Source organism: Babylonia areolata, chromosome 21, assembly GCF_041734735.1.
Source record: "Babylonia areolata isolate BAREFJ2019XMU chromosome 21, ASM4173473v1, whole genome shotgun sequence".
Lineage (NCBI taxonomy): Eukaryota > Metazoa > Mollusca > Gastropoda > Neogastropoda > Buccinidae > Babylonia > Babylonia areolata.
In genome coordinates, this window is record NC_134896.1 from 7,974,183 (window position 1) to 8,000,722 (window position 26,540).

General features: G+C 44.0%; 1 protein-coding gene across 1 annotated transcript; it reads right to left on the reverse strand.

Moving 5' to 3' along the window:
- Positions 1-741: 741 nt before the first annotated feature.
- Positions 742-26,540, reverse strand: LOC143295667 (zinc transporter ZIP9-like). The gene is made up of 7 exons (XM_076607283.1): positions 26,402-26,540; positions 24,153-24,255; positions 17,816-18,094; positions 14,855-14,935; positions 7,912-7,997; positions 5,758-5,892; positions 742-3,281 (listed from the first exon to the last, which is right to left on the reverse strand). Exons 1-7 carry the CDS (start codon positions 26,495-26,497, stop codon positions 3,036-3,038), a joined length of 1,026 nt encoding a protein of 341 aa, XP_076463398.1. The 5' UTR covers positions 26,498-26,540; the 3' UTR covers positions 742-3,035.

The window sequence follows — 26,540 nt, forward strand, 5'->3', positions numbered from 1 at the left end:
CTGGCCACCAATGACTCACAGTCATGATTATAACACCATGTCTGGCCACCAATGACTCACAGTCAGTGATGATGATAACACCATGTCTGGCCACCAATGACTCACAGTCAATGATGATAACACCATGTCTGGCTACCAATGACTCACAGTCATGATTATAACACCATGTCTGGCCACCAATGACTCACAGTCAGTGATGATGATAACACCATGTCTGGCCACCAATGGTTCACAGTCAGTGATTATTATAACACCGTGTCTGGCCACCAATGACTAACAGTCAGTGATAATTATAACACCATGTCTGGCCACCAATGATTCACAGTCATGATGATAACACCATGTCTGGCCACCAATGATTCACAGTCAGTGATAATTATAACACCATGTCTGGCCACCAATGACTCAGTCAGTGATAACACCATGTCTGGCCACCAATGATTCACAGTCATGCTTATAACACCATGTCTGGCCACCAATGATTCACAGTCATGATGATAACACCATGTCTGGCCACCAATGATTCACAGTCATGGATGATAACACTATGTCTGGCCACCAATGATTCACAGCCATGGATGATGATCACCATGTCTGGCCACCAATGATTCACAGTCAATGATGATAACACCATGTCTGGCCACCAATGACTCACAGTCAATGATGATAACACCATGTCTGGCCACCAATGACTCACAGTCAATGATGATAACACCATGTCTGGCCACCAATGATTCACAGTCAGTGATGATGATAACACCATGTCTGGCCACCAATGGTTCACAGTCAGTGATGATTATAACACCATGTCTGGCCACCAATGGTTCACAGTCAGTGATGATGATAACACCATGTCTGGCCACCGATGGTTCACAGTCAGTGATGATAACACCATGTCTGGCCACCAATGACTCACAGTCATGATGATAACACCATGTCTGGCCACCAATGGTTCACAGTCAATGATGATAACACCATGTCTGGCCACCGATGTTGTACACAACCCACTGCAAGGGCCATTCTGGGCTTTTGAACTATGATTTGATTTTAACACAAAAGAAAAGCCAGTTTTTCTACATTCCTTTTTTTTTTTTTTTTAAGTACCCGATTCTCTGCAATCTGAAATATAAAAGCAACACCATAACCATAAAGCAGAAAAACAACAACAGAACATCATGAAAGGACAAAACAGCACATTAAAATGCATTAAGAAAAATAAGCAAACAAAAACAACCCCCAAACAGTATTCAATCCTCCGATAACCAATTTCATATCTTATTTTCTACATTATTAGTCACATGTGTATGTCCAAGAACTGACTGACCATGTATTACAAACAGAAATGAATAGCTCCATCTCTGTATTTCCCAGAACCAATCTACACAGGAATGAACAGCTTCATGTCTGTGTATGTCCCAGTTCCATGTTTCTCTATGATATTTTACACATGTGGACAGATGAATCAATGCTCTAAGTTATCATCAGCAGGCTGCTGAAAGTGTGCATATTAACTCTCTCCATACGAACGGCGAAAGAGACGACGTTAACAGCGTTTCACCCCAATTACCATCATCAAAATATTGCAAGCGGTAGGCTCTTATACTGAAGACGTGAATGTTGACAAAGAATACCACAATTCTGACGACGGAAGCTAAAAGTTGGGTCATTCAGACACCCACTGGACATCCGAGGGGCCTGTGTAGAGGAGAAGAGAGGACTGGCCGTACTGAGTGAGTTAACAGTGAATGTGACTGTGGGTGCATATATGCCAGTTTGGCAGAAACACATGCTACATTATGCTATATGTATCTACAACATCTTTAAAAGATAGCCAGTGGCAGAAATACATGCTAAAGGATGTTATTTGTGTCCATAACATCCATGAGAGATAGTCAGTCCTGTCTTGTGAGCTGCAGCATTCTCATGAAAAGAAATATCTGTTTCATTAACATCTTCTTCCCTTGAAATTCATAGATGAAGTGTCCCCAACCAAATCCCTTTACCATCAACAGCATTCATTTTCCTCACACAAGGCAAACCAGTTTACCAGGCCATTCAGAAGTAAAGCTCAGATAAATGTTTCACACACACACACACACACACCTGATCCAGTTCATAAATATCAATTAGATATTTTTTTCCAAAACTAAATAGTTTAAGTATGTACAAAACATGAACTCAACCTCTCACCATCACTCTCATTTGCATCAGTTTTTACCCTTGTAATATACACAGCACTTTTTTCTGTCTTTTCAATCCTTCACCCTTGTATATACACAGCACATTTTTGTGTCTTACCTCTACCCTTTTAATATATACAGCGCTTTTTTTTAAATTATCTTTTTAATATTGTATACCCACGGCACATTTTTGTGTCTTACCTCTCCCCTTGTAATATTCACAGCACTTTTTCTGTCTTTTTAATCTTGTATATACATGGCACATTTTTGTGTCTTGCCTCTACCCTTGTAACATTCACAGCAATTTTCTGTCTTTTCAAACATCTACCCTTGCCACCTTGTAATATTCACAGCACTTCTTTTTGATTTCTGAAACCTCCACCCTGGTCGTGTGCAAGACAAGCTTCTTCTAAACACACAGAGACGTGTTTAAACACTCAACGTTTACTCCCCCAACACACGCACACGTTTAAACCCTCAATATTTCCTCCCACAACACACACACATGTTTAAACCCTCAATATTTCCTCCCACAACATACACAGACGTGTTTAAACACCTCCACCAACACACACATGTTTAAACTCTCAACATTTCCTCCCACAACACACACATGTGTTTAAGCACTCAAAGTTTCCTCTCATGACACACGCAGACATGTTTACGCACTCAGCATTTCCTCCCACAACATACACAGACAATGTTAACTGGTCAATGTTTATGCCTGATGGCCAACAAGACCAGCACAATGTAAACTGGTCAATGTTTATGCCCCATGGCCAACAAGACCGGCACAATGTAAACTGGTCAATGTTTACGCCCGATGGCCAACAAGACCGGCACAATGTAAACTGGTCAATGTTTATGCCCGATGGCCAACAAGACCGGCACAATGGCGCCTGCAACAAGCGCTGCCAGCTCCACGTTCCGGAACCCCTTGCTCTCCCGGATCACAACGGTGCCGTCAGCCATGGTGTGGCGGTGCTGCACCGTGGCAATCTCTGGCAACACATGCACCGTCGCTACGTAGAGGAAGGTTCCGGCGCTGAATAGCATGGCCACGCCCGTTGTGTGCATGTCCGACAGCGACTCTGTGCTTTTCTGTCACACACATCATGTCCAACAGTGACTCCGCTTTTCTGTCACACACACAGCACTGTTCACGTCATGTCTATCATGCACACAGCACTGTTCATGTCATGTCTGTCACACACAGCACTGTTCACATCATGTTTCTCACACACACACAGCATTGTTCACGTCATGTCTATCACGCAGACAGCACTGTTCATGTCATGTCTATCACACACACAGCATTGTTCACGTCATGTTTCTCACACACACAGCACTGTTCACGTCATGTCTATCACACACACAGCACTGTTCACGTCATGTTTCTCACACACACAGCACTGTTCACATCATGTCTATCACACACACAGCACTGTTCACGTCATGTCTGTCACACACACAGCACTGTTCACATCATGGATCCTATTTATTGAGAACCCTGACATCCATAAGGGGAAGAGGATTTATAAAGAACCATGAGAACCCTATCAGGGGAAGAGGATCCTATTTATACAATAAGAACCCTGACAACCCATCAAGGGAAGAGGATCCTATTTATTGAGAACCCTAACATCCATAAGGGGAAGAGGATTTATAAAAAACAACAACAACAACATGAGAACCCTATCAGGGGAAGAGGATCCTATTTATACAATAAGAACCCTGACAACCAATCAGGGAAAGAGGATCCTATCTATTGAGAACCCTAACATCCATAAGGGGAAGAGGATTTATAAAGAACCATGAGAACCCTATCAGGGGAAGAGGATCCTCTTTATACAATAAGAACCCTGACAACCCATCAGGGGAAGAGGATCATATTTATACTATAAGAACCCTGACAACCCATCAGGGGAAGAGGATCCTATTTATACTGCAAGAACCCTGACAACCCATCAGGGGAAGAGGATCCTGTTTACACTATAAGAACCCTGACAACCCATCAGGGGAAGAGGATCCTATTTATACTATAAGAACCCTGACAACCAATCATGGGAAGAGGATCCTATTTATACTGTAAGAACCCTGCTAACCCATATGGGAAGAGGATCCTATTTATACTATAAGAATCCTGACAACCCCACCAGCGGAAGAGGATCCTATTTATACTATAAGATCCCTGACAACCCATCAGGGGTAGAGGATCCTATTTATACATTTAGAACCCTGACAACCCATCAGGGGAAGAGGATCCTATTTATACTATAAGATCCCTGACAACCCATAGGGGAAGAGGATCCTATTATTACTATAAGATCCCTGACAACCCATCAGGGGAAGAGTATCCTGTTTATACTATATGAACCCTGATAACCTATAGGGGAAGAGGATCCTATTTATATAGAACCCTGACAACCCATCAGGGGAAGAGGATCCTATTCATACTTTTAGAACCCTGACAACCCACCATGGGAAGAGGATCCTATTTATACTATAAGATCCCTGAGGGCCCATCAGGGGAAGAGGATCCTATTTATACTATAAGAACCCTGGCAAACCATCATGGGAAGAGGATCCTATTTACACTATAAGAACCCTGACAACCCATCAGGGGAAGAGGTTCCTATCTATACTATCAGAACACTGACAACCCATCAGGGGAAGAGGATCCTATTTATACTATAAGATCCCTGAGGGCCCATCAGGGGAAGAGGATCCTATTTATACTATAAGAACCCTGGAAACCCATCATGGGAAGAGGATCCTATTTACACTATAAGAACCCTGACAACCCATCAGGGGAAGAGGATCCTGTTTACACTATAAGAACCCTGACAACCCATCAGGGGAAGAGGATCCTATTTATATAGAACCCTGACAACCCATCAGGGGAAGAGGATCCTATTTATACTATAAGAACCCTGGCAACCCATCATGGGAAGAGGATCTTATTTACACTATAAGAACCCTGACAACCCATCAGGGGAAGAAGATCCTATCTATACTGTAAGAACCCTGACAACCCATCAGGGGAAGAGGATCCTATTTATATAGAACCCTGACAACCCATCAGGGGAAGAGGATCCTATTTATACTATAAGAACCCTGGCAACCCATCATGGGAAGAGGATCTTATTTACACTATAAGAACCCTGACAACCCATCAGGGGAAGAAGATCCTATCTATACTATAAGAACCCTGACAACCCATCAGGGGAAGAAGATCCTATCTATACTGTAAGAACCCTGACAACCCATCAGGGGAAGAGGATCCTATTTATATAGAACCCTGACAATCCATCAGGGGAAGTGGATCCTATTTATATAGAACCCTGACAACCAATCAGGGGAAGAGGATCCTATTTATACTATAAGATCCCTGATAACCCATCAGGGGAAGAGGATCCTATTTAAACTGGAAAAACCCTAGCAACTCATCAGGGATGAATGATTCTATTTATACTGGAAGAACTAAATGTCAGAAAGGAAACCAGTGCGTTTTGATGATTGTGAGTGAAAACCTTCCTCCTAGAGAGGCAGCGGTATGACTGTGTGCTGCACTCACCTGGCTTAGTCCAAAGTAGGTCAGCACAGTCAGCAATGGAGCCGCCACTGAGAACACCAGCAAATGTCGGCGTATCCTGGCGCGGTCAAAATTTTCATGCAATAAAAAGGACACCAATCCAAAGGCTGCCGGTGCCTGAAAACAACAAGCAGTGATAGTGATGTGGCTGTATCACTGAACACAACAACAAGCAGTGATAGTGATGTGGCTGTATCACTGAACACAACAAGCAGTGATAGTGATGTGGCTGTATCACTGAACACAACACCAAGCAGTGATAGTGATGTGGCTGTATCACTGAACACAACAAGCAGTGAAAGTGATGTGGCTGTATCACTGAACACAACAACAAACAGTGATGTGGCTGTATCACAGAACACAACAACAAGCAGTGATAGTGATGTGACTGTATCACTGAACACAACAACAAACAGTGATGTGGCTGTATCACAGAACACAACAACAAACAGTGATGTGGCTGTATCACTGAACACAACAACAAGCAGTGATAGTGATGTGGCTGTATCACTGAACACAACAAGCAGTGATAGTGATGTGGCTGTATCACAGAACACAAGCAGTGATAGTGATGTGGCTGTATCACTGAACACAACAACAAGCAGTGAAAGTGATGTGGCTGTATCACTGAACACAACAACAAACAGTGATGTGGCTGTATCACAGAACACAACAACAAGCAGTGATAGTGATGTGACTGTATCACTGAACACAACAACAAACAGTGATGTGGCTGTATCACAGAACACAACAACAAACAGTGATGTGGCTGTATCACTGAACACAACAACAAACAGTGATGTGGCTGTATCACTGAACACAACAACAAGCAGTGATAGTGATGTGACTGTATCACTGAACACAACAACAAACAGTGATGTGGCTGTATCACAGAACACAACAACAAACAGTGATGTGGCTGTATCACAGAACACAACAACAAACAGTGATGTGGCTGTATCACAGAACACAACAACAAACAGTGATGTGGCTGTATCACTGAACACAACAACAAGCAGTGATAGTGATGTGACTGTATCACTGAACACAACAACAAACAGTGATGTGGCTGTATCACAGAACACAACAACAAGCAGTGATAGTGATGTGGCTGTATCACTGAACACAACAACAAACAGTGATAGTGATGTGGCTGTATCACTGAACACAACAACAAACAGTGATAGTGATGTGGCTGTATCACTGAACACAACAACAGTGATGTGGCTGTATCACTGAACACAACAAGCAGTGATAGTGATGTGGCTGTATCACTGAACACAACAAGCAGTGATAGTGATGTGGCTGTATCACTGAACACAACAACACGCAGTGATAGTGATGTGGCTGTATCACTGAACACAACACCAAGCAGTGATAGTGATGTGGCTGTATCACTGAACACAACAACAAGCAGTGATAGTGATGTGGCTGTATCACTGAACACAACAACAAACAGTGATAGTGATGTGGCTGTATCACTGAACACAACAGTGATGTGGCTGTATCACTGAACACAACAACAAACAGTGATAGTGATGTGGCTGTATCACTGAACACAACAACAAGCAGTGATAGTGATGTGGCTGTATCACTGAACACAACACCAAGCAGTGACAGTGATGTGGCTGTATCACAGAACACAACAACAAGCAGTGATAGTGATGTGGCTGTATCACTGAACACAATAACAAGCAGTGATAGTGATGTGGCCGTATCACTGAACACAACAACAAGCAGTGATAGTGATGTGGCTGTATCACTGAACTGTTTTAAGTCATCATACAGGATGTTGCTATATCACTGAAATGCAAGCCAACATACAGCATGTTGCTATATCATTGAATTATGTCATCACACAGTATGTTGCTATATCACTGAATAACGGTGATAAGACAGCTTGCCTTGCGTGACATGATGGCCAGAAAGACAGCTGACCTTGTGCAACATGATGATGATAAGACAGCTTACCTTGTGTGACATGATGGTGATAAGACAGCTTACCTTGTGTGACATGATGGTGATAAGGCAGCTTATCTTGTGTGACATGATGGTGATAAGACAGCTTACCTTGTGCAACATGATGGTGATAAATCAGCTTACCTTGTGCAACATGATGGTGATAAGACAGCTTACCTTGTGCAACATGATGGCCAGAAAGACGATCATGGTGATGTGAGTTTCTGACATTGTGATAGCTGCCCCCATGGCCACCCCGTCCGCTGAAACCACAAACTGACCACATCAAATCACTGACCACATCACATCAATCACTGACCACATAATATAACTTACCACATCAAATAACTGAACCTATCAAATCACTGACCACATCAAATAACTGAACCTATCAAATCACTGACCACATCAATCACTGACCACATCAAATGAAATCACTGACCATATATTATAACTTATCACATCAAATAACTGACCACATCATATAACTTATCACATCAAATACCTGAACCTATCAAATCAGTGACCACATCAAATCACTGACGATATCAAATCCTTGACCATGTCATAGATTTATAACAGCTAAACAACAGGCACAATAGCCAAGTGGTAAAAGTGTTGGACTTTCAATCTGAGGGTCCTGGGTTCGAATCTCAGTAATGGCACCTGGTGGGAAAAAGGTGGAGATCTTTCCGATCTCCCAGGTCAACATATGTGTAGACCTCCTTGTGCCTGAATGTCCTTCATGTGTATACGCAAGCAGAAGATCAAATACGCACGTTAAAGATCCTGTAATCCATGTCAGCGTTCAGTGGGTTATGGAAACAAGAACATACCCAGCATGCACACCTCCGAAAATGGAGTATGGCTGCCTACATGGTGGGGTAAAAATGGTGATACATGTAAAATCCCACTCATGTACATACGAGTGAATGTGGGAGCTGCAGCCCACGAACAAAGAAGAAGAGATAATAACAGCTAAACAACAAATCTGTCAATAATTCCTAACAGCTAAACAACAAGATATTATCGCTTCATCCAACAATTTATAACAACTTAACAACAAGACTATCATTTCATTCAACAATTTACAACAGCTAAATAACAAGACCATATCAAGTCATTTAACCATTTATAATGATAATTATTATTATGAGCATTTATGCCTAATCTTGGAAATAAGCCCAAGGCATTTACAAACAGAATACATGTAAATATCAAAAATGAGATACCAAACATTATCAAAAATTATTCAACCCCCCCTCCACCAACATCCACAATACACACAAGCACATGCGCATGCACACACACACACACACACACAAGTCAAAGCACACAATTGTAAATAGTACACAATCCAAAATACATCCAGCAGTTTCCGAAACTATCAAAACTCATATAACAGCTAAACAACAAGATTTCAGCACATCATTTAACCATTTACAACAGCTAAACAACAAGACCTTATCACATCATTTAGCTATTCATAACAGCTAAACAACAAGACCTTATCACTTCATTTAACTGTTCACAACAGCTGAACATGAAGACCTTATCACTTCATCTGACTATCTATAACAGATATACAACAAGACCTTATCACTCCATTTAACTATTCATAACACTAACAGCTAAACAACAAGACCTTATCACTTCATTTAACTATTCACAACAGCTGAACATGAAGACCTTATCACTTCATCTGACTATCTATAACAGATATACAACAAGACCTTATCACTCCATTTAACTATTCATAACACTAACAGCTAAACAACAAGACCTTATCACTTCATTTAACTATTTATAACAAATATACAGCCCCCTTAGGGAGGAAGAGTGTTTTCAACACAAGACGTTTGAAACGGGCATGGGAAGAGGTTCAAAGGGAGGTCTGCGTAGGTACTGGAGGACAAGGTAAAGGCCCATGATGGTGTCCTATGGGGACTAGTTGCATGTGTTATGGAGGCCCTATGTATCACTGCCGAGAAAAAAGGGCTGCCCAATTGTTGGAGGGTCAAACTGACTGCAGCCCGGTGACCTCACACCGCTGACAGGGAGAGGCCTTCAGAGGAAGAAAGAAAAGCAAGAAAGTTTGCAAGGTCCATGCTGGAAGGGTTTCTGTGATCTATGGAGTGCGATGAGCACCAAGAGAGCCATCGGATCCAGTAAGATGAGTGGACGCCTTGTGTCCCTTTGCAATGGGATATGCAGGCAAGATCAGTGGTGAGGTCAGAGGCACCTACTGCTGACAGAGATTCCTGCACAGAAGCCAAGCATGTAGGTTGAAGACCTCCGGGTTCCCCTGAGGAATGCCTGAGCTGGGCTGGACTTGTGACTATCTTCCCCAGTGAAGATGGAGAGACGGTTGTGAGTGAGGTGAAGAAGGTCTGGGAACCAAGGCTGAGCTGGCCAGAGGCACGATAAAAATCATGGCAGCGCAATCTAGCCTTGCCTTTCTGAGAACTTTTCCCATGAAGGGGAATGGAGGGAAGGCGTATCCCATGAGGTTAGGGTTAGGGTCAGGGTTAGGGTTATCCCATGAGGTTGCTCCAACTGATTGACAGTGTGTCCATGGCCTACGCACGAGGGTCTGGTACTGGGGAATGACGTTGTAATATGGAAGTTGGTGCCACATCGGTTGAAGTGTTGAGTGCGAGAGAGTCCATTCTGTCTGGAGGACTGTGTGAGGTCTGCTGAAGTAGTCTACCAGGATATTCAGCTTGCCCGGGACATGGCCTGCTGTGAGGCAGATGTTGTGACCTAGCACCAGAGTAGAAGTCCTTCCGCTCTGACTGATAGTTGATGTGAATGTGTGCCCTCCCCCACTTGTTGATGTAACAAGCGACCATTGTGTTGTCTGTGCATAGCATGACTATCTTGTGTGTGGCATGTGCTTGGAATTCCTGAAGGGCTATGAAGACTGCTTCTCGTTCCAGCTGGTTGATGTGCCAAGATATGTGTTGGGGTGTCCACGTGCCCGAAGCTATGAGATTCCCCATGTGGGCTCTCCAAATGGTATTGGAGGCATCCATGTAGAGCTCCAAACCTGGGCTTGGGGTCTTGATTGGAAACCCTTCGGTGAGCCAAGTTGTGTTCTGCCAGTGTAGTGTTGACTCTGAGAACCAGCTGCCCAGTATTATATGAGTGTCTCAAGTTTGCGATGCTTGTTTGCGATGCTTGTTTGCGATGCTTGAATGGGTGTTTGTGGAGTCTGCCAAGGGGGACAAGTGGAGCTAGTGACTCCATGAATCCCAGCAGGGAGGCAAGGTCTCTGGCCGTCATGGCTGAAGCCTTTGAGAGATGAAGGAGAAGGGAATGAAGCCCTGTGGGCGTGGCTGAGCCAGGCGTACAGACATACTGACTGTATCGAATGCAATGCCCGAGAACTCGAACTGTTGTGACGGTTCCAGGTCCGACTTCTCTGTTCAAGAGGAAACTGAGAGATGTGCATTCCTTCATAACTATCTGGAAGTGCTGTAGGCAGAGGGCCTTGCTTTCAGCCAGAACGAGCCAGTTGTCCAAACAGACCCTCAGGTATATGCCCCTGTTTCTGAGTGCTAGACATAGCTCTCTAACCACCCTGGTGAATACTCACGGGGCTGGTGCTAGGCCGAATGGCAGGGCTGTGAACTGGAAGGACTTCCCGTTCCAAGAGAAACAGAGCCACTTGCAGTCCCTGGGGTGGATCAGAATGTGGAAGTACACGTCTGTTAAATCTATGGAGGCTGCCCAGTCTCCTTGTCTGATGGAGTCCCTGATTGACACCGGCGTCTCCAAACGGAATGACTTGTCCTGGAGGTACATATTGAGGGGAGACAGGTCCAGGACCGGACACCACACCCCTAATGCCTTGGGGACAACGAAAATCTGGCCGTAGAAGCCGGGGGAAAGGGGAGCGATTTCTGCTATGGCCTGTTTGGCTAAGAGAGAAAGAATTTCCTCCTGCACAGCTGACTGTGCTTCGGGAGGAGAGAGAGTGAAGTCCCTTGGAAGAGCGCCACAGCAGGCGAAACCCCGACCCTATCACCCAAATGACCCACTTGTATGCAGGTTGGTGTTTGTGGCCCCTCATGAAAGGTGTGTTGGGGGTGACGTGCAATGTGGCGTGCATGCGCTGAGGGCAAGGTCCCTGTTGAGTTGAGCCTGTCGCCTGATGCCAAATGAGGAGCACCTTCGCCAAAAAGAGATCCCTCTGTGGGTGGAAGCACCCTATGGGAGTCCAGATCTGACTGAGATTTCAAGGCACAGGAGGAAGTGAGAATTAAGTCTCTCCTGGCCAAGATGGCATTTAGGTATGCCTGTGACTGGAGGTCGGCGGCCTGGTGAATGTGGCTGGCGATAGCCTTGATAATGGGCCCAGGCTTGATAAAGGGCCCAGCCGTGATAAAGGGCCAGCCTTGATGAAAGGCCCTGCCTTGATAAAGGGCCAGCCTTGATAAAGGGCCAGCCTTGATGAAGGGCCAACCTTGATAAAGGGCCAGCCTTGATAAAGTGCCAGCCTTGATGGAGGGCCCAGCCATGATGAAGGGCCAACCTTGATAAAGGGCCAGCCTTGATAAAGGGCCAGCCTTGATGAAGGGCCCAGCCATGATGAAGGGCCCAGCCATGATGAAGGGCCAGCCTTGATAAAGGGCCAGCCTTGATGAAGGGCCCAGCCATGATGAAGGGCCCAGCCATGATGAAGGCCCCAGCCTTGATAAATGGCCAGCCGTGATGAAGGGCTCAGCCATGATGAAGGGCCCAGCCATGATGAAGGGAGGGCATGATGAATGGCCCAGCCATGATGAAGGGCATGATGAAGGGCCAGCCATGATGAAGGGCATGATGAAGGGCCAGCCATGATGAAGGGCCCAGCCATGATGAAGGGCATTATGAAGGGCCAGCCATGATGAAGGGCCCAGCCATGATGAAGGGCCAGCCATGATGAAGGGCATGATGAAGGGCCCAGCCATGATGAAGGGCATGATGAATGGCCAGCCATGATGAATGGCCCAGCCATGATGAAGGGCATGATGAATGGCCAGCCATGATGAATGGCCCAGCCATGATGAAGGGCATGATGAAGGGCCAGCCATGATGAAGGGCATGATGAAGGGCCAGCCATGATGAAGGGCCAGCCATGATGAAGGGCATGATGAAGGGCCAGCCATGATGAAGGGCCCAGAATGAAAGGTCAGGGTCTGCGGGGTGTTCTGGCGCGTCAAAAAGGGATGTTGTTAAGCCAGCCAAAACGTTTTCCATGACTGCAATGGACTCCAAAGTGCTTCTGGCCAGGTCTTCTGCCTCTAGAAGTTGCATGCCCAACATGTGCCCAGTGAAGTTCCTATGGCTGGAACGTAAGTGCTATGGAAGGAGTAGAGATCCTCCTTAGTGACGGTAAGTGGTGCCTGCGGGAGAGGGCCAGTGGCTAGTAATGGAGTTTCGAGTGGGGGCTTTAGCCAGTCTTCCTGTAGAGTATGCACCTGGGAAATTAGGACCAAGCCAGAAGGGATGTCCTTACATGGCCAGATGGAAGCTTGAGCATGCTGGAGGGTGTCAGCCATCACGGGTGACTGGAGAAGCACACGATGCTGCTGTGGTTTAGCAGAGCGTGCCCCTAGAAGGTCCACAGCTTGGCAAACAGTTAATATGTTTTGCTGCTGGAACTCAGTCACTCGTGCAGTTGCCACTGAAACAAGGAGCTCCAACATGTCCCAAAAGGACTTGTCATAGCTGTCTTCTGGTGGGACTGATTCGGTGTCAGATGTCTCGTCCATGTGCATGGGTTGTGTGTGCTGTGGAAGAGTGGCCCTGTTGTGAAATGGGTCTATCAGCAGAAGAAGAGGAGGCCAGCGTAGGTGGGTGCTGGGTAGAACAGTGTGGTGAATCCCGAGGTCGAAGATGTGGGAGGAGAGGCATCAGGGAAGGTGGCACATTGTTTCTGCAGCCAAGCAAAGCCATGCTGCATGGATAGTGTTCCCTGAGGCTGCTGATGGGCAGAGAGTAGAGTATCATCCACAGGAGCTGATGTGGGGTGGACCCATGTGTGAGGGAGGGAGGAGAAGCTAGGACAGCGCTCGCAGTAGTAGAAGGTGGAATGGGTCCATGACCGCAATAGACTGCATGAGTGGAGTAGCATCCCTTTGTGCCAAAAGTCGCTTGGGGGTGGGTGGGTGGGTGGGTGGGGCATCCCTACCCGAGTGGTCTACAGCCAACCCAGGTGGGGCATGCCGCATGAGGGGGCCAGTGTGTGTGGACATGGCCAGCTCCACAGACAAGTTGTAAGTCCATCGGCTTGCCCAGCGTGATGCGTCCCCAGTGCTAACCCTAACACCTTTCAGACAGCCTGCATTTCTATTGTTTCCATATGCACCACCAAGGACACTGCCTACTGCATGTGCCACAAAGGACATTACCTGCTGCATGAACCACCAAGGACATTACCTGCTGTATGTACCATCAAGGGCATTACCTGTTGCATATGCCACCAAGGACATTACCTGTACCACCAAGGACATTACCTGCTGCATGAACCACCAAGGACATTACCTGCTGCATGTACCATCAAGGGCATTACCTGTTGCATATGCCAACAAGGACATTACCTGTACCACCAAGGACATTACCTGTTGCATGAACCACCAAGGATATTACCTGCCGCATGTACCATCAAAGACATTACCTGTTGCATATGCCACCAAGGACATTACCTGCACCACCAAGGACATTACCTACTGCATGTGCCACCAAAGACATTACCTGTACCACCAAGGACATTACCTGTCGCATGGACCACCAAGAACATTACCTGTACCACCAAAGACATTACCTGCTGCATGTACCACCAAGGACATTACCTGTATCACCAGGGACACTACCTGCGACACCAAAGACATTACCTGCATGTACCACCAAGGATATTACCTGTATCATCAAGGATACTATCTGTACCGCCAAAGACATTACCTGCTGCATGCACCACCAAAGATGTGACCTGTATCACCAAGGACATTCCAAGGACATTATCTGTACCACCGATGACATTACCTGTGTCACCAAAGACATTACCTGCACCACCAAAGACATTACCAGCTGCATGTACCACCAAGGACATTACCTGTACCACAAAGGATATTACCTGCTGCATGTACCACCAAGCCCAGAGTGGCAGTGATTTTGTTGCGGTTCTGTGGTCCCTGTGTTCCCAGTTCAACATCACCTGCACACACACACACACACACACACACACACTGTGATGGTGGCATGACAGTAGGAGGCGTCAAGTCAGTAAAACAGGAGAAACCTGCACATCATGTGAGAGACATTCTGTTTGGTTTTTTCTTGTTCCTTGTCCAAATGTGGCTCATTAAAACAAGGGCACGGCGGCACAAGGCAGCCCTTTTAGTTTTGGCGCGAAGCGGAGGGGAGAGGGATGAACAGCGAGCGAGCGCGAAACGTTGGAAAGGTGATAGCCTGGACAGACAGGCAGGCAGTATATGGGGCAGCGCTCTGGCGCACCACTAACTTCGCGCTTTTCTCAGCGGAGCGCATGTTACACGGGCAGTGTGTACAGCTGTGAACAGCTTCGCTGCTGCTGATAAACTGTCAGAAACAGGGTTATGTGCTTTTAAAAAATAATACTCTATGTCAGAATGCAACAAGAAGGGCGCTATGGGTGTGAATGGATGTGTGATTTTCTGACAAATTTAACGATACCAAACATGAGTAGGTTTAATTTTCTACAGGCAGTGTACAAGCGGTCCAAAACTTAGCGAGCACACGAACATTCTGTTCGAACTGAGGAACACACACGAAACGTAGTTCAATTTCAACTCCGTGTTGTGTGTGTACATCGTTTTACTTGGAGATAAAACTTATATCATGATATACATGCATGTCTCCACGATACAACTGGAAGGAAAATATAGCCGATACGTTACCTAGAGGTGGCAGACCGCCCCGGAATTAGTGTCAGTATTTAACGGTCAGCTCCACTGAGAACTGCTGCCAGCCACCTTAGTTTCACACTTCTCTCAACATCACGGGAAGAGAGACGGACAGACAGACATATATGCAGGGACAGACATACTGAGAAACAGAGGAACGTGTACGGAGAGAGAAAGGGGAGAGGCACAGAGAGAGAGGGAGAGAGAGAGAGAGAGAGAGAGAGACACACACACACACAGAGAGGGGGAGAGAGATTTTCGCCGACTAGATGTTTTGCGTGTCAGTATGTGTGCCTTTGCTTGCGACATGCATTTGGTCAGTCTAAAAGATACACCTTGACGATACCATGCTTTTAGTAAACGATCACAATGTAACGTACTGACATGCATTTGTAAGTTCTAAATAATAAAATCCATTCCTACCTGAACTTATAAATCCGTATGAACTCCTTGTTTGTAGTTGGTAATCCACTCAGTTGAAGTGTGACACTGACTAAACTCAAACATTTTTTTTTCTTTTCTTGTTTTTTCCTTACAATGTGTGTGTGCGGGAGGGAGGGATTCAGGGTGGAGAAAAGAACAGGGCTGAAAATTTCTTTATTCTTTACTTTTTGATTTGTGCCGTGATTCTCCTGCTTGGGGTATGACTTGCTGAAGCATGGGGGAGACAATAGTCATGTGCTCTTGCATGATGACACGCAGTTTGTCATCTTGTGACTGCATCCCTAATACTTTCTTTTTGAGTGAATTGACGACTGCGTGTGTTGCCTCCCCCCCTTGTTCATTTTTTTGTAGCACTTGATACAAATGCATGTGGGATGTTTGCCCTCTTCATCATTCGAAACATCTAGACCGAAAAAACGAAACAGTTCAGAAGAATACTTGGCACAAAGTCTTGCATTCAACCCCTTGTCTTTATCTCTTCTGAGAACCCGCTCACCACACACACGACACATATTATCCAAACATCTCAAGTGTTCACTGAAGGTGTGTTGCCCAGTCAGCAATGCTGCCACTACCGCACCAGATTCCATTTTTGTCGGCACTCACACACACACACTTAGGTCAAATAACTGGATGTAACACAAACACTCGGACAGTGTCTGGTAAATCACACAACACACTTAAAGTTCACATTCACTGGAATCATGTACACAAAAATGACAGCAAACAAAAACCAGTGTGCACGAATATGATTAAATGAAAATCACTTAAACAATACACCTTTCTCTGCTGGAAACATAGGCACAAAGAGCGCGGCGCGCGCTCCCCTTCACCCCCCCTCCCATCCCAGTGGAATCTAGGTCAGCAGCCGTGCTCCTGACCGCTCACTGAACTCTGAAACTAAATAGTTCTGCTGGAAGTTAAGCGGCACAGCCGTGAGGGATCCACCTTATCACTGTGGGTGTGGTCAGCATTTAAAGTAGGTCACCCAGCTCAACAAACTACACTCATTTCCTTGGTTATTTTCTTCTTTTTTCAAATTTCACAAGGTGAAAATGCCCAGAATGTGGCCTCCAAATGCCAGCTGTGTTAGTATTTACTTGCTATGGTATTGAATACCAAAGGGGCGGGGCGTAATGTGATAGCAAAATTAGGTCACAAAAAAAATTTAAAAATTGCTTACAGTGTCAGAGATGTTCATTGGTAGTTACATCTGTGTCTTGTTATACAGCTTACATATTTTTAAGGAACATGTACACTCTTTCATTTGTCTTTCTGGGCCAATTGTGGCCTGCAGTAAACAAAACTATAAGTAGATATTTGTCCAGAAATTTGGGACCTTTGGTGATACAAGGTGACTAATCACATGTTATTATCCCCCCTGACCTTTGGAATCACATGTTATTATCCCCCTTGACCTTTGGTGATACAAGGTGACTAATCACATGTTATTATCCCCCTTGACCTTTGGTGATGCAAGCTGAATAAACACAGCACAGAGGTGTTATTATCCCCCCTGACCTTTGGTGATGCAAGCTGACTAATCACATGTTATTATTCCCCTTGACCTTTGGTGATGCGAGGTGACTAAACAAATTTTATTATCCCCATTGACCTTTGGTGATGCGAGGTGACTAAACACATGTTATTATCCCCCTTGACCTTTGGTGATGCGAGGTGACTAATCACATGTTATTATCCCCCCTGACCTGCGGCGGAGTGAGAGTGGACGCTGCCCCCCATCTGGTCGACCAGCAGCATGAAGATGAAGCCAGCCACCAGAGTGATGCCGATGATGGAGTGTTCCTCCGTCATGTCATGGTGCTGGTCATGATGGTGGTGGTGCGCTGTGCTGTCTGCCACCCCATCATCATCATCTCCCACCTTTGTTTCCACCCCACCACCACCAACAGCAGCAGCAGGGCCCCTATCTGCTGCCTTCTGCACCACGTTGACTGGCACCACTTCATCTGTATGGTGATGATGACCTGCAATACACACACACACACACACACACACACACACACACACACACACACACATTGGACACTGCTGATCATTTTGATTGATCGTTTATTATTTCTTCTTCTTTGTTTGAGGGCTGCAACTCCCACCTTCACTCCTATGTACATGAATGGGCTTTTACATGCATGACAGTTTTTACCCCACCATGTTGGCAACCATACTCCATTTTTGGGGGTGTGCATGCTGGGTATGTTCTTGTTTCCATAACCCACCGAACGCTGACATGGATTACAGGATCTTTAACATGCATGTTTGATCTTCTGCTTGCGAATACACACAAAGGGGGTTCAGGCACAAGCAGGTCTGCACATATGTTGACCTGTGAGATTGGAAAAAAAACTCCACCCTTTACTCACCAGGTACCGTTGCCGAGATTCAAACCCAGGACCCTCAGATTGAAAGTCCAACGCTTTAACCACTCGGCTATTGTGCCTGTCATTGATTATTTGAAATTGTTGATTCTACTCCAGCCAACCACACAACATCTGATATTGCTGATCATTTTGGTCATTGATTGTTGATTACAATTAGACAAATTTTTATGAGTCCAGCCAACCACACACCAACATCTGACATTTACACAGACATCTGATACTGCTGATCATTTTGGTCATGATTGTTGTCTCTGTCTGATTAATGGGATTACATTCTCTTTCCAAACCTTGTTGGTCTCCAGTTAATATCTATGATTAATGGGATTACATTCTCTTTCCAAACCTTGCTAGTCTCCATTTACATTTTAATATCTCTGATTAACAGAATTACATTCTCTTTCCAAACTGAGCTGGTCTCCAGTTAATATCTCTGATTAATGGGATTACATTCTCTTTCCAAACCTTGCTAGTCTCCATTTACATTTTAATATCTCTGATTAACAGAATTACATTCTCTTTCCAAACTGAGCTGGTCTCTTGTCAATATCTCTGATTAATGGGATTTCGTTCTCTTTCCAAACTGAACAGGTCTCCAGTTAATATCTCTGATTAAATTACATTCTCTTTCCAAACTGAGCTGGTCTCTGGTTTTCTTCTTAAAACCATCACTTTGCAACCAGCCAACTCACTAAGACTGAGAGAAAAACAAATCTGTACAACTACAAGATATCAACAGGACTCTCATTTGTGTACATGTATATATACCAATATATGTATCATATTGAAAAGAAAAGAAAACAAAAGTAAGAGCCACCAATGGTGTGTTACCAAGATCACTCACAAGAACAAAGTCCACAATGAAAATCAATGACCATCTTCTTAACGACTGATTAACCCATTCCGTGCCTATAAGATGTCAGCTGACATCCTTCATATAATCATAAAGTGTTGCCATAGTGCCTATAAATAAGACATCCACTGACATCCTGCATCTATTCCAATTTTTCCTTCATCAGAGTTTGGTTCAGTGAACAAGAACAGACCGAACAGTTAGTTTCATGTGTCTGGATTATAAACATACTACTGTTAATATTCAAATCAGCATGTCAAGTGGAAGACCGCCGTCTTCTCCATAATGTTTTGCAAGCTGGACCACCAGAAGCATGTGTGAAAAGTGAGCTTGCCTCATATGGAAAAAACTTTGTCCATCAAACACAGTGGTCCAGGTCAATGAATTTACACAACATTGCAGGCTGTGTAAATGATTGTGGATAGGTATGACAAAAGATGGATCTCTCTTGTCTGGTGATTCATTTTAACACAAAGTCCACTATGACTATTGCATATGAGTGACTGTGATTATTGTATATGTGGGATTTACTTTAAGTCGACATTGAAGCTTTTATGACTTCTATATATTTTATGTCTACTGTGATTACTGCATGTGTGTGGCTGTGATTATAGACATTGTTTTTGTGTTTTACACCACAAGTTAATTTCTCTTTGGAGACATTTAAGTAATCTGTATTCTGTATTCTAAGGTGACGACAACGCCAGTGACAAAATTGACAGAGCTCTACATTCAACACATGTTCAGTCCATCCAATCAAACACGTTTTCTGAGTGTGCAGCAATGACTGGCAGAGAATGTATGCCTAGCAGGCAAAGAGGGAAAGAAGAGGAGTGATTTAGATGAAAGGTCCAATGCCAATTAGACTTAACCCTTTGAGCCCTGAGTTCCTGAGCAATTTTAACCCTTCTGCCTGAGCTCCTGAGCCAAAATTTGCAAATAATTGGTATTTAATGTGTCACAGCAGATATAAAAAGAGTGCCCTGACCACCGCTTTACCGGTGGTAGAGAAAAATGACATAATGCCAAGCCACCGGTTGAGCGGTGCGTAAACACTTGTGTCGTGTTTTGCTATTGGTTGACTTATATTGAAATCGATCTTTTTTATCCAAAGCACATGCACAAAACACAGTGAAAGGGCGCGGCCATGTTGGTACTACGTTCGCTGACGTCAGAATATTATGGTTTTTCTGACTGGCTCTTCAATATAAGTCAACCAATAGCAAAACACGACACAAGTGTTTACGCACTGCTCAGCCGGTGGCTAGGCATTATGTCATTTTTCTCTACCACCAGTAAAGCGGTGGTCAGGGCTCTAAGCGTTAAGAGTGCATGAAAGGGGACATAGCCATGAACATCAGTGAAAGTTCTCTTTCTTTCACTGAACACTGCCAGGAAACAGACATTAAATCATGAAATCCACGAAACCCTGGGTTTACACTGTAATGGACAGGGAACTTTTTTTTTCATGCATTTTGTCACAGATCAGATGGCTGACTTGTTTGAGGAGGCAAACCAGATGCACAACAGACACTTTAGTCGTCCCGGTTTCAGACTGGAGTGAGTCAGTCAACAGAAAATCATCTTAGACCTTCCTGCACTGGGCAAAGCTCTTAGCTGTCAAAAAGCTTGACTGTTCAGTTTCTGAGAACATCACAGACTTTTTGAATTTTATGTTGACTGAACCCACATTTGGCATAACAATCAAATAATTGTCAAAACAACAACAACAACAACCACACACACACACACACACACACACACACACACACACACAGAGAGAGAGAGAGAAAGAGAGAGAGAGATTCAGAACCCACATTCATTTTCCTTCACAACAACACTGATTTTCTTATCTCCAATAATTTTTGTGCTTGAAGTTTCAAAAATATTCATTTCCCTGAATCCAAAAAAATCCCTGTCAAGGGGGGAGAACTTTCAAAAAAATCTGAGTCGGACACTGAACGGATTAAGTGTACACTCTCATGTTAGGGACAAGACACCAGTAATTAAGACTCATCATGATCATTGTACCATGTTATCACATGACACCAGTAATTGGATTCATCATCATTATAAACTGCTATCACATGACGCTAACATGTCAACCAGCTTGGTGCTTGTTCAGGCTGGATGACTGCCAGCCCAACAGTCAACTATGAATTACACTGACAAGATACATATAGATTATATACATATACTGGGATATTAATTACATGACCAAACATATACTGTAAAGTGTAAAGTGAACTACACTGACATGACATGTACTGGAAAATGAACTACACTGACAAGACATGTTCCGTGAAATGAACTTTATATATAGAGTGATAAGAAACTGTAGGGAGAGCTGGACAGCACAAGGTCTTCAGAGAAGAAGCCCCCCTCAGTCAAGTGTTTCAGCCCTTAACTCCTTACACTCTAAGGGGGCCGGGCCACCCCCAGGTCATGACTCCTGAATGCCCTTGTATTGCCGCCTTTTTTTTTCCCCTGGTCCTCAGCTGGTTCGAACCCACGCCTCAAGGGTGGTCACCACTTCAGGACTGAGTCACCTTTTCTGGCAGATGTTTTAACCACTGAGCCATCGTATGCCTAGTTTGAATAGGGAAATTCAATCCTTTTGAAATTTACTTTCATTCCTCCTCGACCAGATCCAACTGGAACTCTTTTCTGCAGCTTCTGCCATTGCCTTGGGAGCCTGTGTCCTTGACAGCCCGTGTCCTCTCTCTGCCAGAAATCGACAGCTGTTTCATGAGGCTGTAGGCAGATGTGCTCACAAACCCTCTAGCACCCATCTCTGTCACATGGCGAGGACTTTGGCATGGAAGCCAGATTCTCTCAGGCTGCTGGCTAGACTAGAAAAGTAGAATACTTCTCAGTCTTGTAGATGTGGGCTTCTTACATTCTGCTTCCGTTTGGCACAATGAGCTCAATCAGAATCGCTTGTTTCGTTGCCTTGGAGTCGAGTACTATGTCAGGTCTCATGCCACTCTTCCTGATGATTTCCGGGTGTTTCTTCCCCCCTGGTAGATCAACCGTACATTCCCAATCTTCAGCACCATCAAGCAGCCCACATTTCCATGCTTTGGATGTTACAGCTGTTCCTGGCCAGACTTTATTGCCTTCTGCAGAGAGGAACTCTACTGGAACTTCCAGTGGCGCCCATACCTCAAGAGACAATCTACAACTATAGAAAGGGTACAAAGAAGAGCAACTAAAATATTAAAAGAATGCAAATCTGTGAGCTATCAACTGAGACTTATATACTTAAATCTGCATTCATTAAAGGGAAGAAGGCTAAGAGGGGATTTAAAAGAAACATATCAAATGTTAAATTGCTATAATGAAGTCAATGTAAATAATATTTTTAGAATGTCAGATTATGAGAGTACAAGAAATTCAATGAGGAAAATCTGTAAAGAGCACTGTAATACTAACCGAAGGAAAAATTCATCAGCTAATAGAATTGCACAAATATGGAATGCACTACCAATCAAAACTAAACTTGCACAAAATACTAATGTGTTGAAAAATCTCCTTGACATGAACATCAATTTAAAAGAAAAATTTACTGACTTTGATGAGTGATTTACAGAACATGTAAAAGAAAACATATGTATCCCACAAATAAAAGGAGACTGATATTGAAGGGGACATAAAAAAGGCCGAGAGGCCTAGGCAGTCAAATGCCAGTCCCTACACTACTACTACTACTACTAGTAAACTGAGAAGGAAATCACGGTCATAATGCAAGGCACCTGTACCTCCTCGCTGTCTGCCATTTGAACCACCCAGTGACACAAAAACACAAGTCTGGAATACAGCCAGCACCACCACAAACAGCCTCACGATTGTCACACTCTTCATCTTTAACACCTTGCACACTACTTTGAAACAATATCAAAGCACAAGGACAGGGCGAGGACAGCAAAAACATGGATGAAGCACAGAGCACAAACACCTGCGTGTCGCCCCTCACGAAGCGCCACCTACCAATACTGACATGACATGTACTGGGAAATGAACTATATTGACAAGACATGTGCTGGGAAATGAGGTACACTGACATACTGAGAAACGCAAGGAGGGATCTGCTGTTTAACGTAACGCCCACTGTCATCAGACGGAAGGTCTTTGCTCAAAAATAAAAATGAAGGCACTGCAAATGCTCAGTATGTTGTTATGCTTTGGTCTCCCATCACCGACACAGGCAGAGGACAGACAGACATTCAGGAGACCAGAGGACAGGACAGAGAGTTACAGCACAGACCAGAGGACAGGACAGAGAGTTACAGCACAGACCAGAGGACAGGGCACAGGCTTACAGCACAGACCAGAGGAAAGCACACACTACAGACTTGCAGCACAGACCAGAGGACAGGACACAGGCTTACAGCACAGACCAGAGAACAGGACACAGGTTTACAGCACAGACCAGAGGACAGGACACAGGCTTATAGCACAGACCAGAGGACAGGACACAGGTTTACAGCACAGACCAGAGGACAGGACACAGGCTTACAGCACAGACCAGAGGACAGGACAGAGAGTTACAGCACAGACCAGAGGACAGGACACAGGCTTTTTTCACAGACCAGAGGACAGGACAGGTCGACACAGGCTACAGCAGACAGACAGAGTTACAGCACAGACCAGAGGACAGGACACAGGCTTTTTTCACAGACCAGAGGACAGGACACAGGCTTATAGCACAGACCAGAGGACAGGACACAGGCTTATAGCACAAACCAGAGGACAGGACACAGGCTTGCATCAGACTAGAGGACAGGACAGACTTACCAGTGCCAGTGTACATGGCGTTGACTCCCTCTGGAATGATGACTGCCAGGGCTGTGCCCACCAACAGTCCTGCTCCAAGCACTGTCACTAGCTTCAGTTTCTCCTGCAAAAGCCATCCACATCTGTACACTGATTCACAAGTGTGTGTGTGTGTGTATGTGTGTGTGTGCATGTGTGCGCATGTGTGTGCATGTCTGTCTGTCTAATTTTATTATTCAATGAATCAATTAGGTATACTATTCACAACTAATAAGAGAATTTAGAATCTAAAATGTGCATGGAGATCAGTCTATCAGGCCTTTGATTTTATAATATGCTTCATCTTCAGCTAAAAAATAAATAACCAAAAGACAAAAAATCAGAATGAAAGCCATTAAATTCATAAAGTAATGCAGCATTTTATCTCTTTGTTTCACGCTTTTCTTTTTTTTATTCCCATAGGGAATGAGTGATGACGTAGCGTTCCTAAGAAAGCGGAGCGATGTCCGCCATGATGATAATACAATGCGGTTTCATTTCTCGTGTCAGTCGAATTTATTATTTGAGTATGGAAGAACTCAGGGCAAAGGACAATATAACGTAAGTCAGTAAATTAGTTGGACACAAAGGCTAGATCGAGTGCATTATTTAGTTTTGATCCATGCAATTCAAAGAAATGGGAATGAGTCGCATTTCATCACGATTGTGTGTTCGGGGTGAGCGCTTACATGTATGAGTAGTTCAAGTGTTTCACTGAAAGTCTAGAAGTGCACATGCAGGGGATTTAATAGAAATGTACAAAATGTTAAACTGCATAATGAAGTCAATGTAAATAATATTTTTAGAATGTCAGATTATGATAGTACCAGAAATTCAATTATGAAAATTTGTAAAGAGCACTGTAATACAATCAAAGGAAAAATTCATTAGCAAAAATAACTGCACAATTTTTTATATGGAATGCACTGCCTATCAAAACAAAACTTGTACAAAATACTAATGTGTTCAAAAATCTCCTTGACATGAACATCAATTTAAAAGAAAATTTTTTTGACTTTGTTTGATGAGTGAATTACAGTACATGTAAAAGAAAACATATGTGTATCCCACAAATAAAAGGAGACGGATATTGAAGGGGACATAAAAAAAAAGGCCGTGGGGCCTAGGCAGTCAAATGCCAGTTCTTACACTACTGCTACTACTTTTAGTTCACTTGTCCCTTCAGAAACCATTGTCTCTGAGACTCCAAGTTTCTCTGTGTGCTGCATTTAAGACTAACATGATCACTGTGGGGATTGTATTTGGCCAACTTATTTTGATCTAAATCATGTATAAAAATTAAAAAAAATGTATATATATATATATATATATATATATATATACACTTTTTTTTTGTTATTGTTGTTATTTGTTTTGTTTTTATTTTTCTAATTCAAGAGTAATGGCCATGACAGCAAGGGAGGAAAATGCTGCATTGAAAGATAATTTTGCTCTTTGTTTTTATGTATTGTCACTTGTACACATGTGTGCATATGTGAGCATATCTATTACTGTGCCAGTCAGTACATATGAGTGTGTGTGTGTGTGTGTGTGTGTGTGTGTGTGTGTGTTGCAATTGTCAGCTGTCACTGTTCCATGTCATCACAAACATGACTGATAATAGCATGGACACTGGAATCATTCTGTCTGTGATTAAATCAATGATGATGATCAGAACAGAAACTGATTAATCTTATGTATAATTTGCATGTTTTCTGTGTGTATTTTTTGTACTTGTATTTGTATTTCTTTTTATCACAACAGATTTCTCTGTGTGAAATTCGGGCTGCTCTCCCCAGGGAGAGCGCATCACTACACTACAGTGGCTGTGCCACCCAATTTTTTGGTGGAAGCTGTGATATGTAACCTAGAAATGAGTGTGTGGAGGAGGGGGGATAGAGGGATGCAGGGTAATGTGTGTGTGTGTGTGTGTGTGTGTGTGTGTGTGTGTGTGTGTGTTGGGGCTCATGTACGTTTATGTGTATTTGATTGTGCTGATCGTAAACAGTTTTCTGTTTCAAAGAGGTGTCAGGGCAAACACATATATGTATATATATGCTACACCAGATCTGCTGTTAAGAAAAGGGACCAGATGCCTGATCTCCGCATAAAAACAATGCACTAATCAGGCCTTGAGAAAACTATGGTTTACTATGGAAACAGACGTCAAGAAGATAAATCAAAACCTAATATCTGCACAAGCAACAAATAAAAATAACAAGCGTCTTTACCTCAGATAATGACACGGTGAGTGGGATGACTCCAACAAGGTAACATCCTACCAGCATTGCCAGTGAAAGCAAAAGTAATGTCCAAATTTCGTCCATTTCTGTGTCTTCTCCGTGGACCCACCACGTCTGCGGCCTTGTT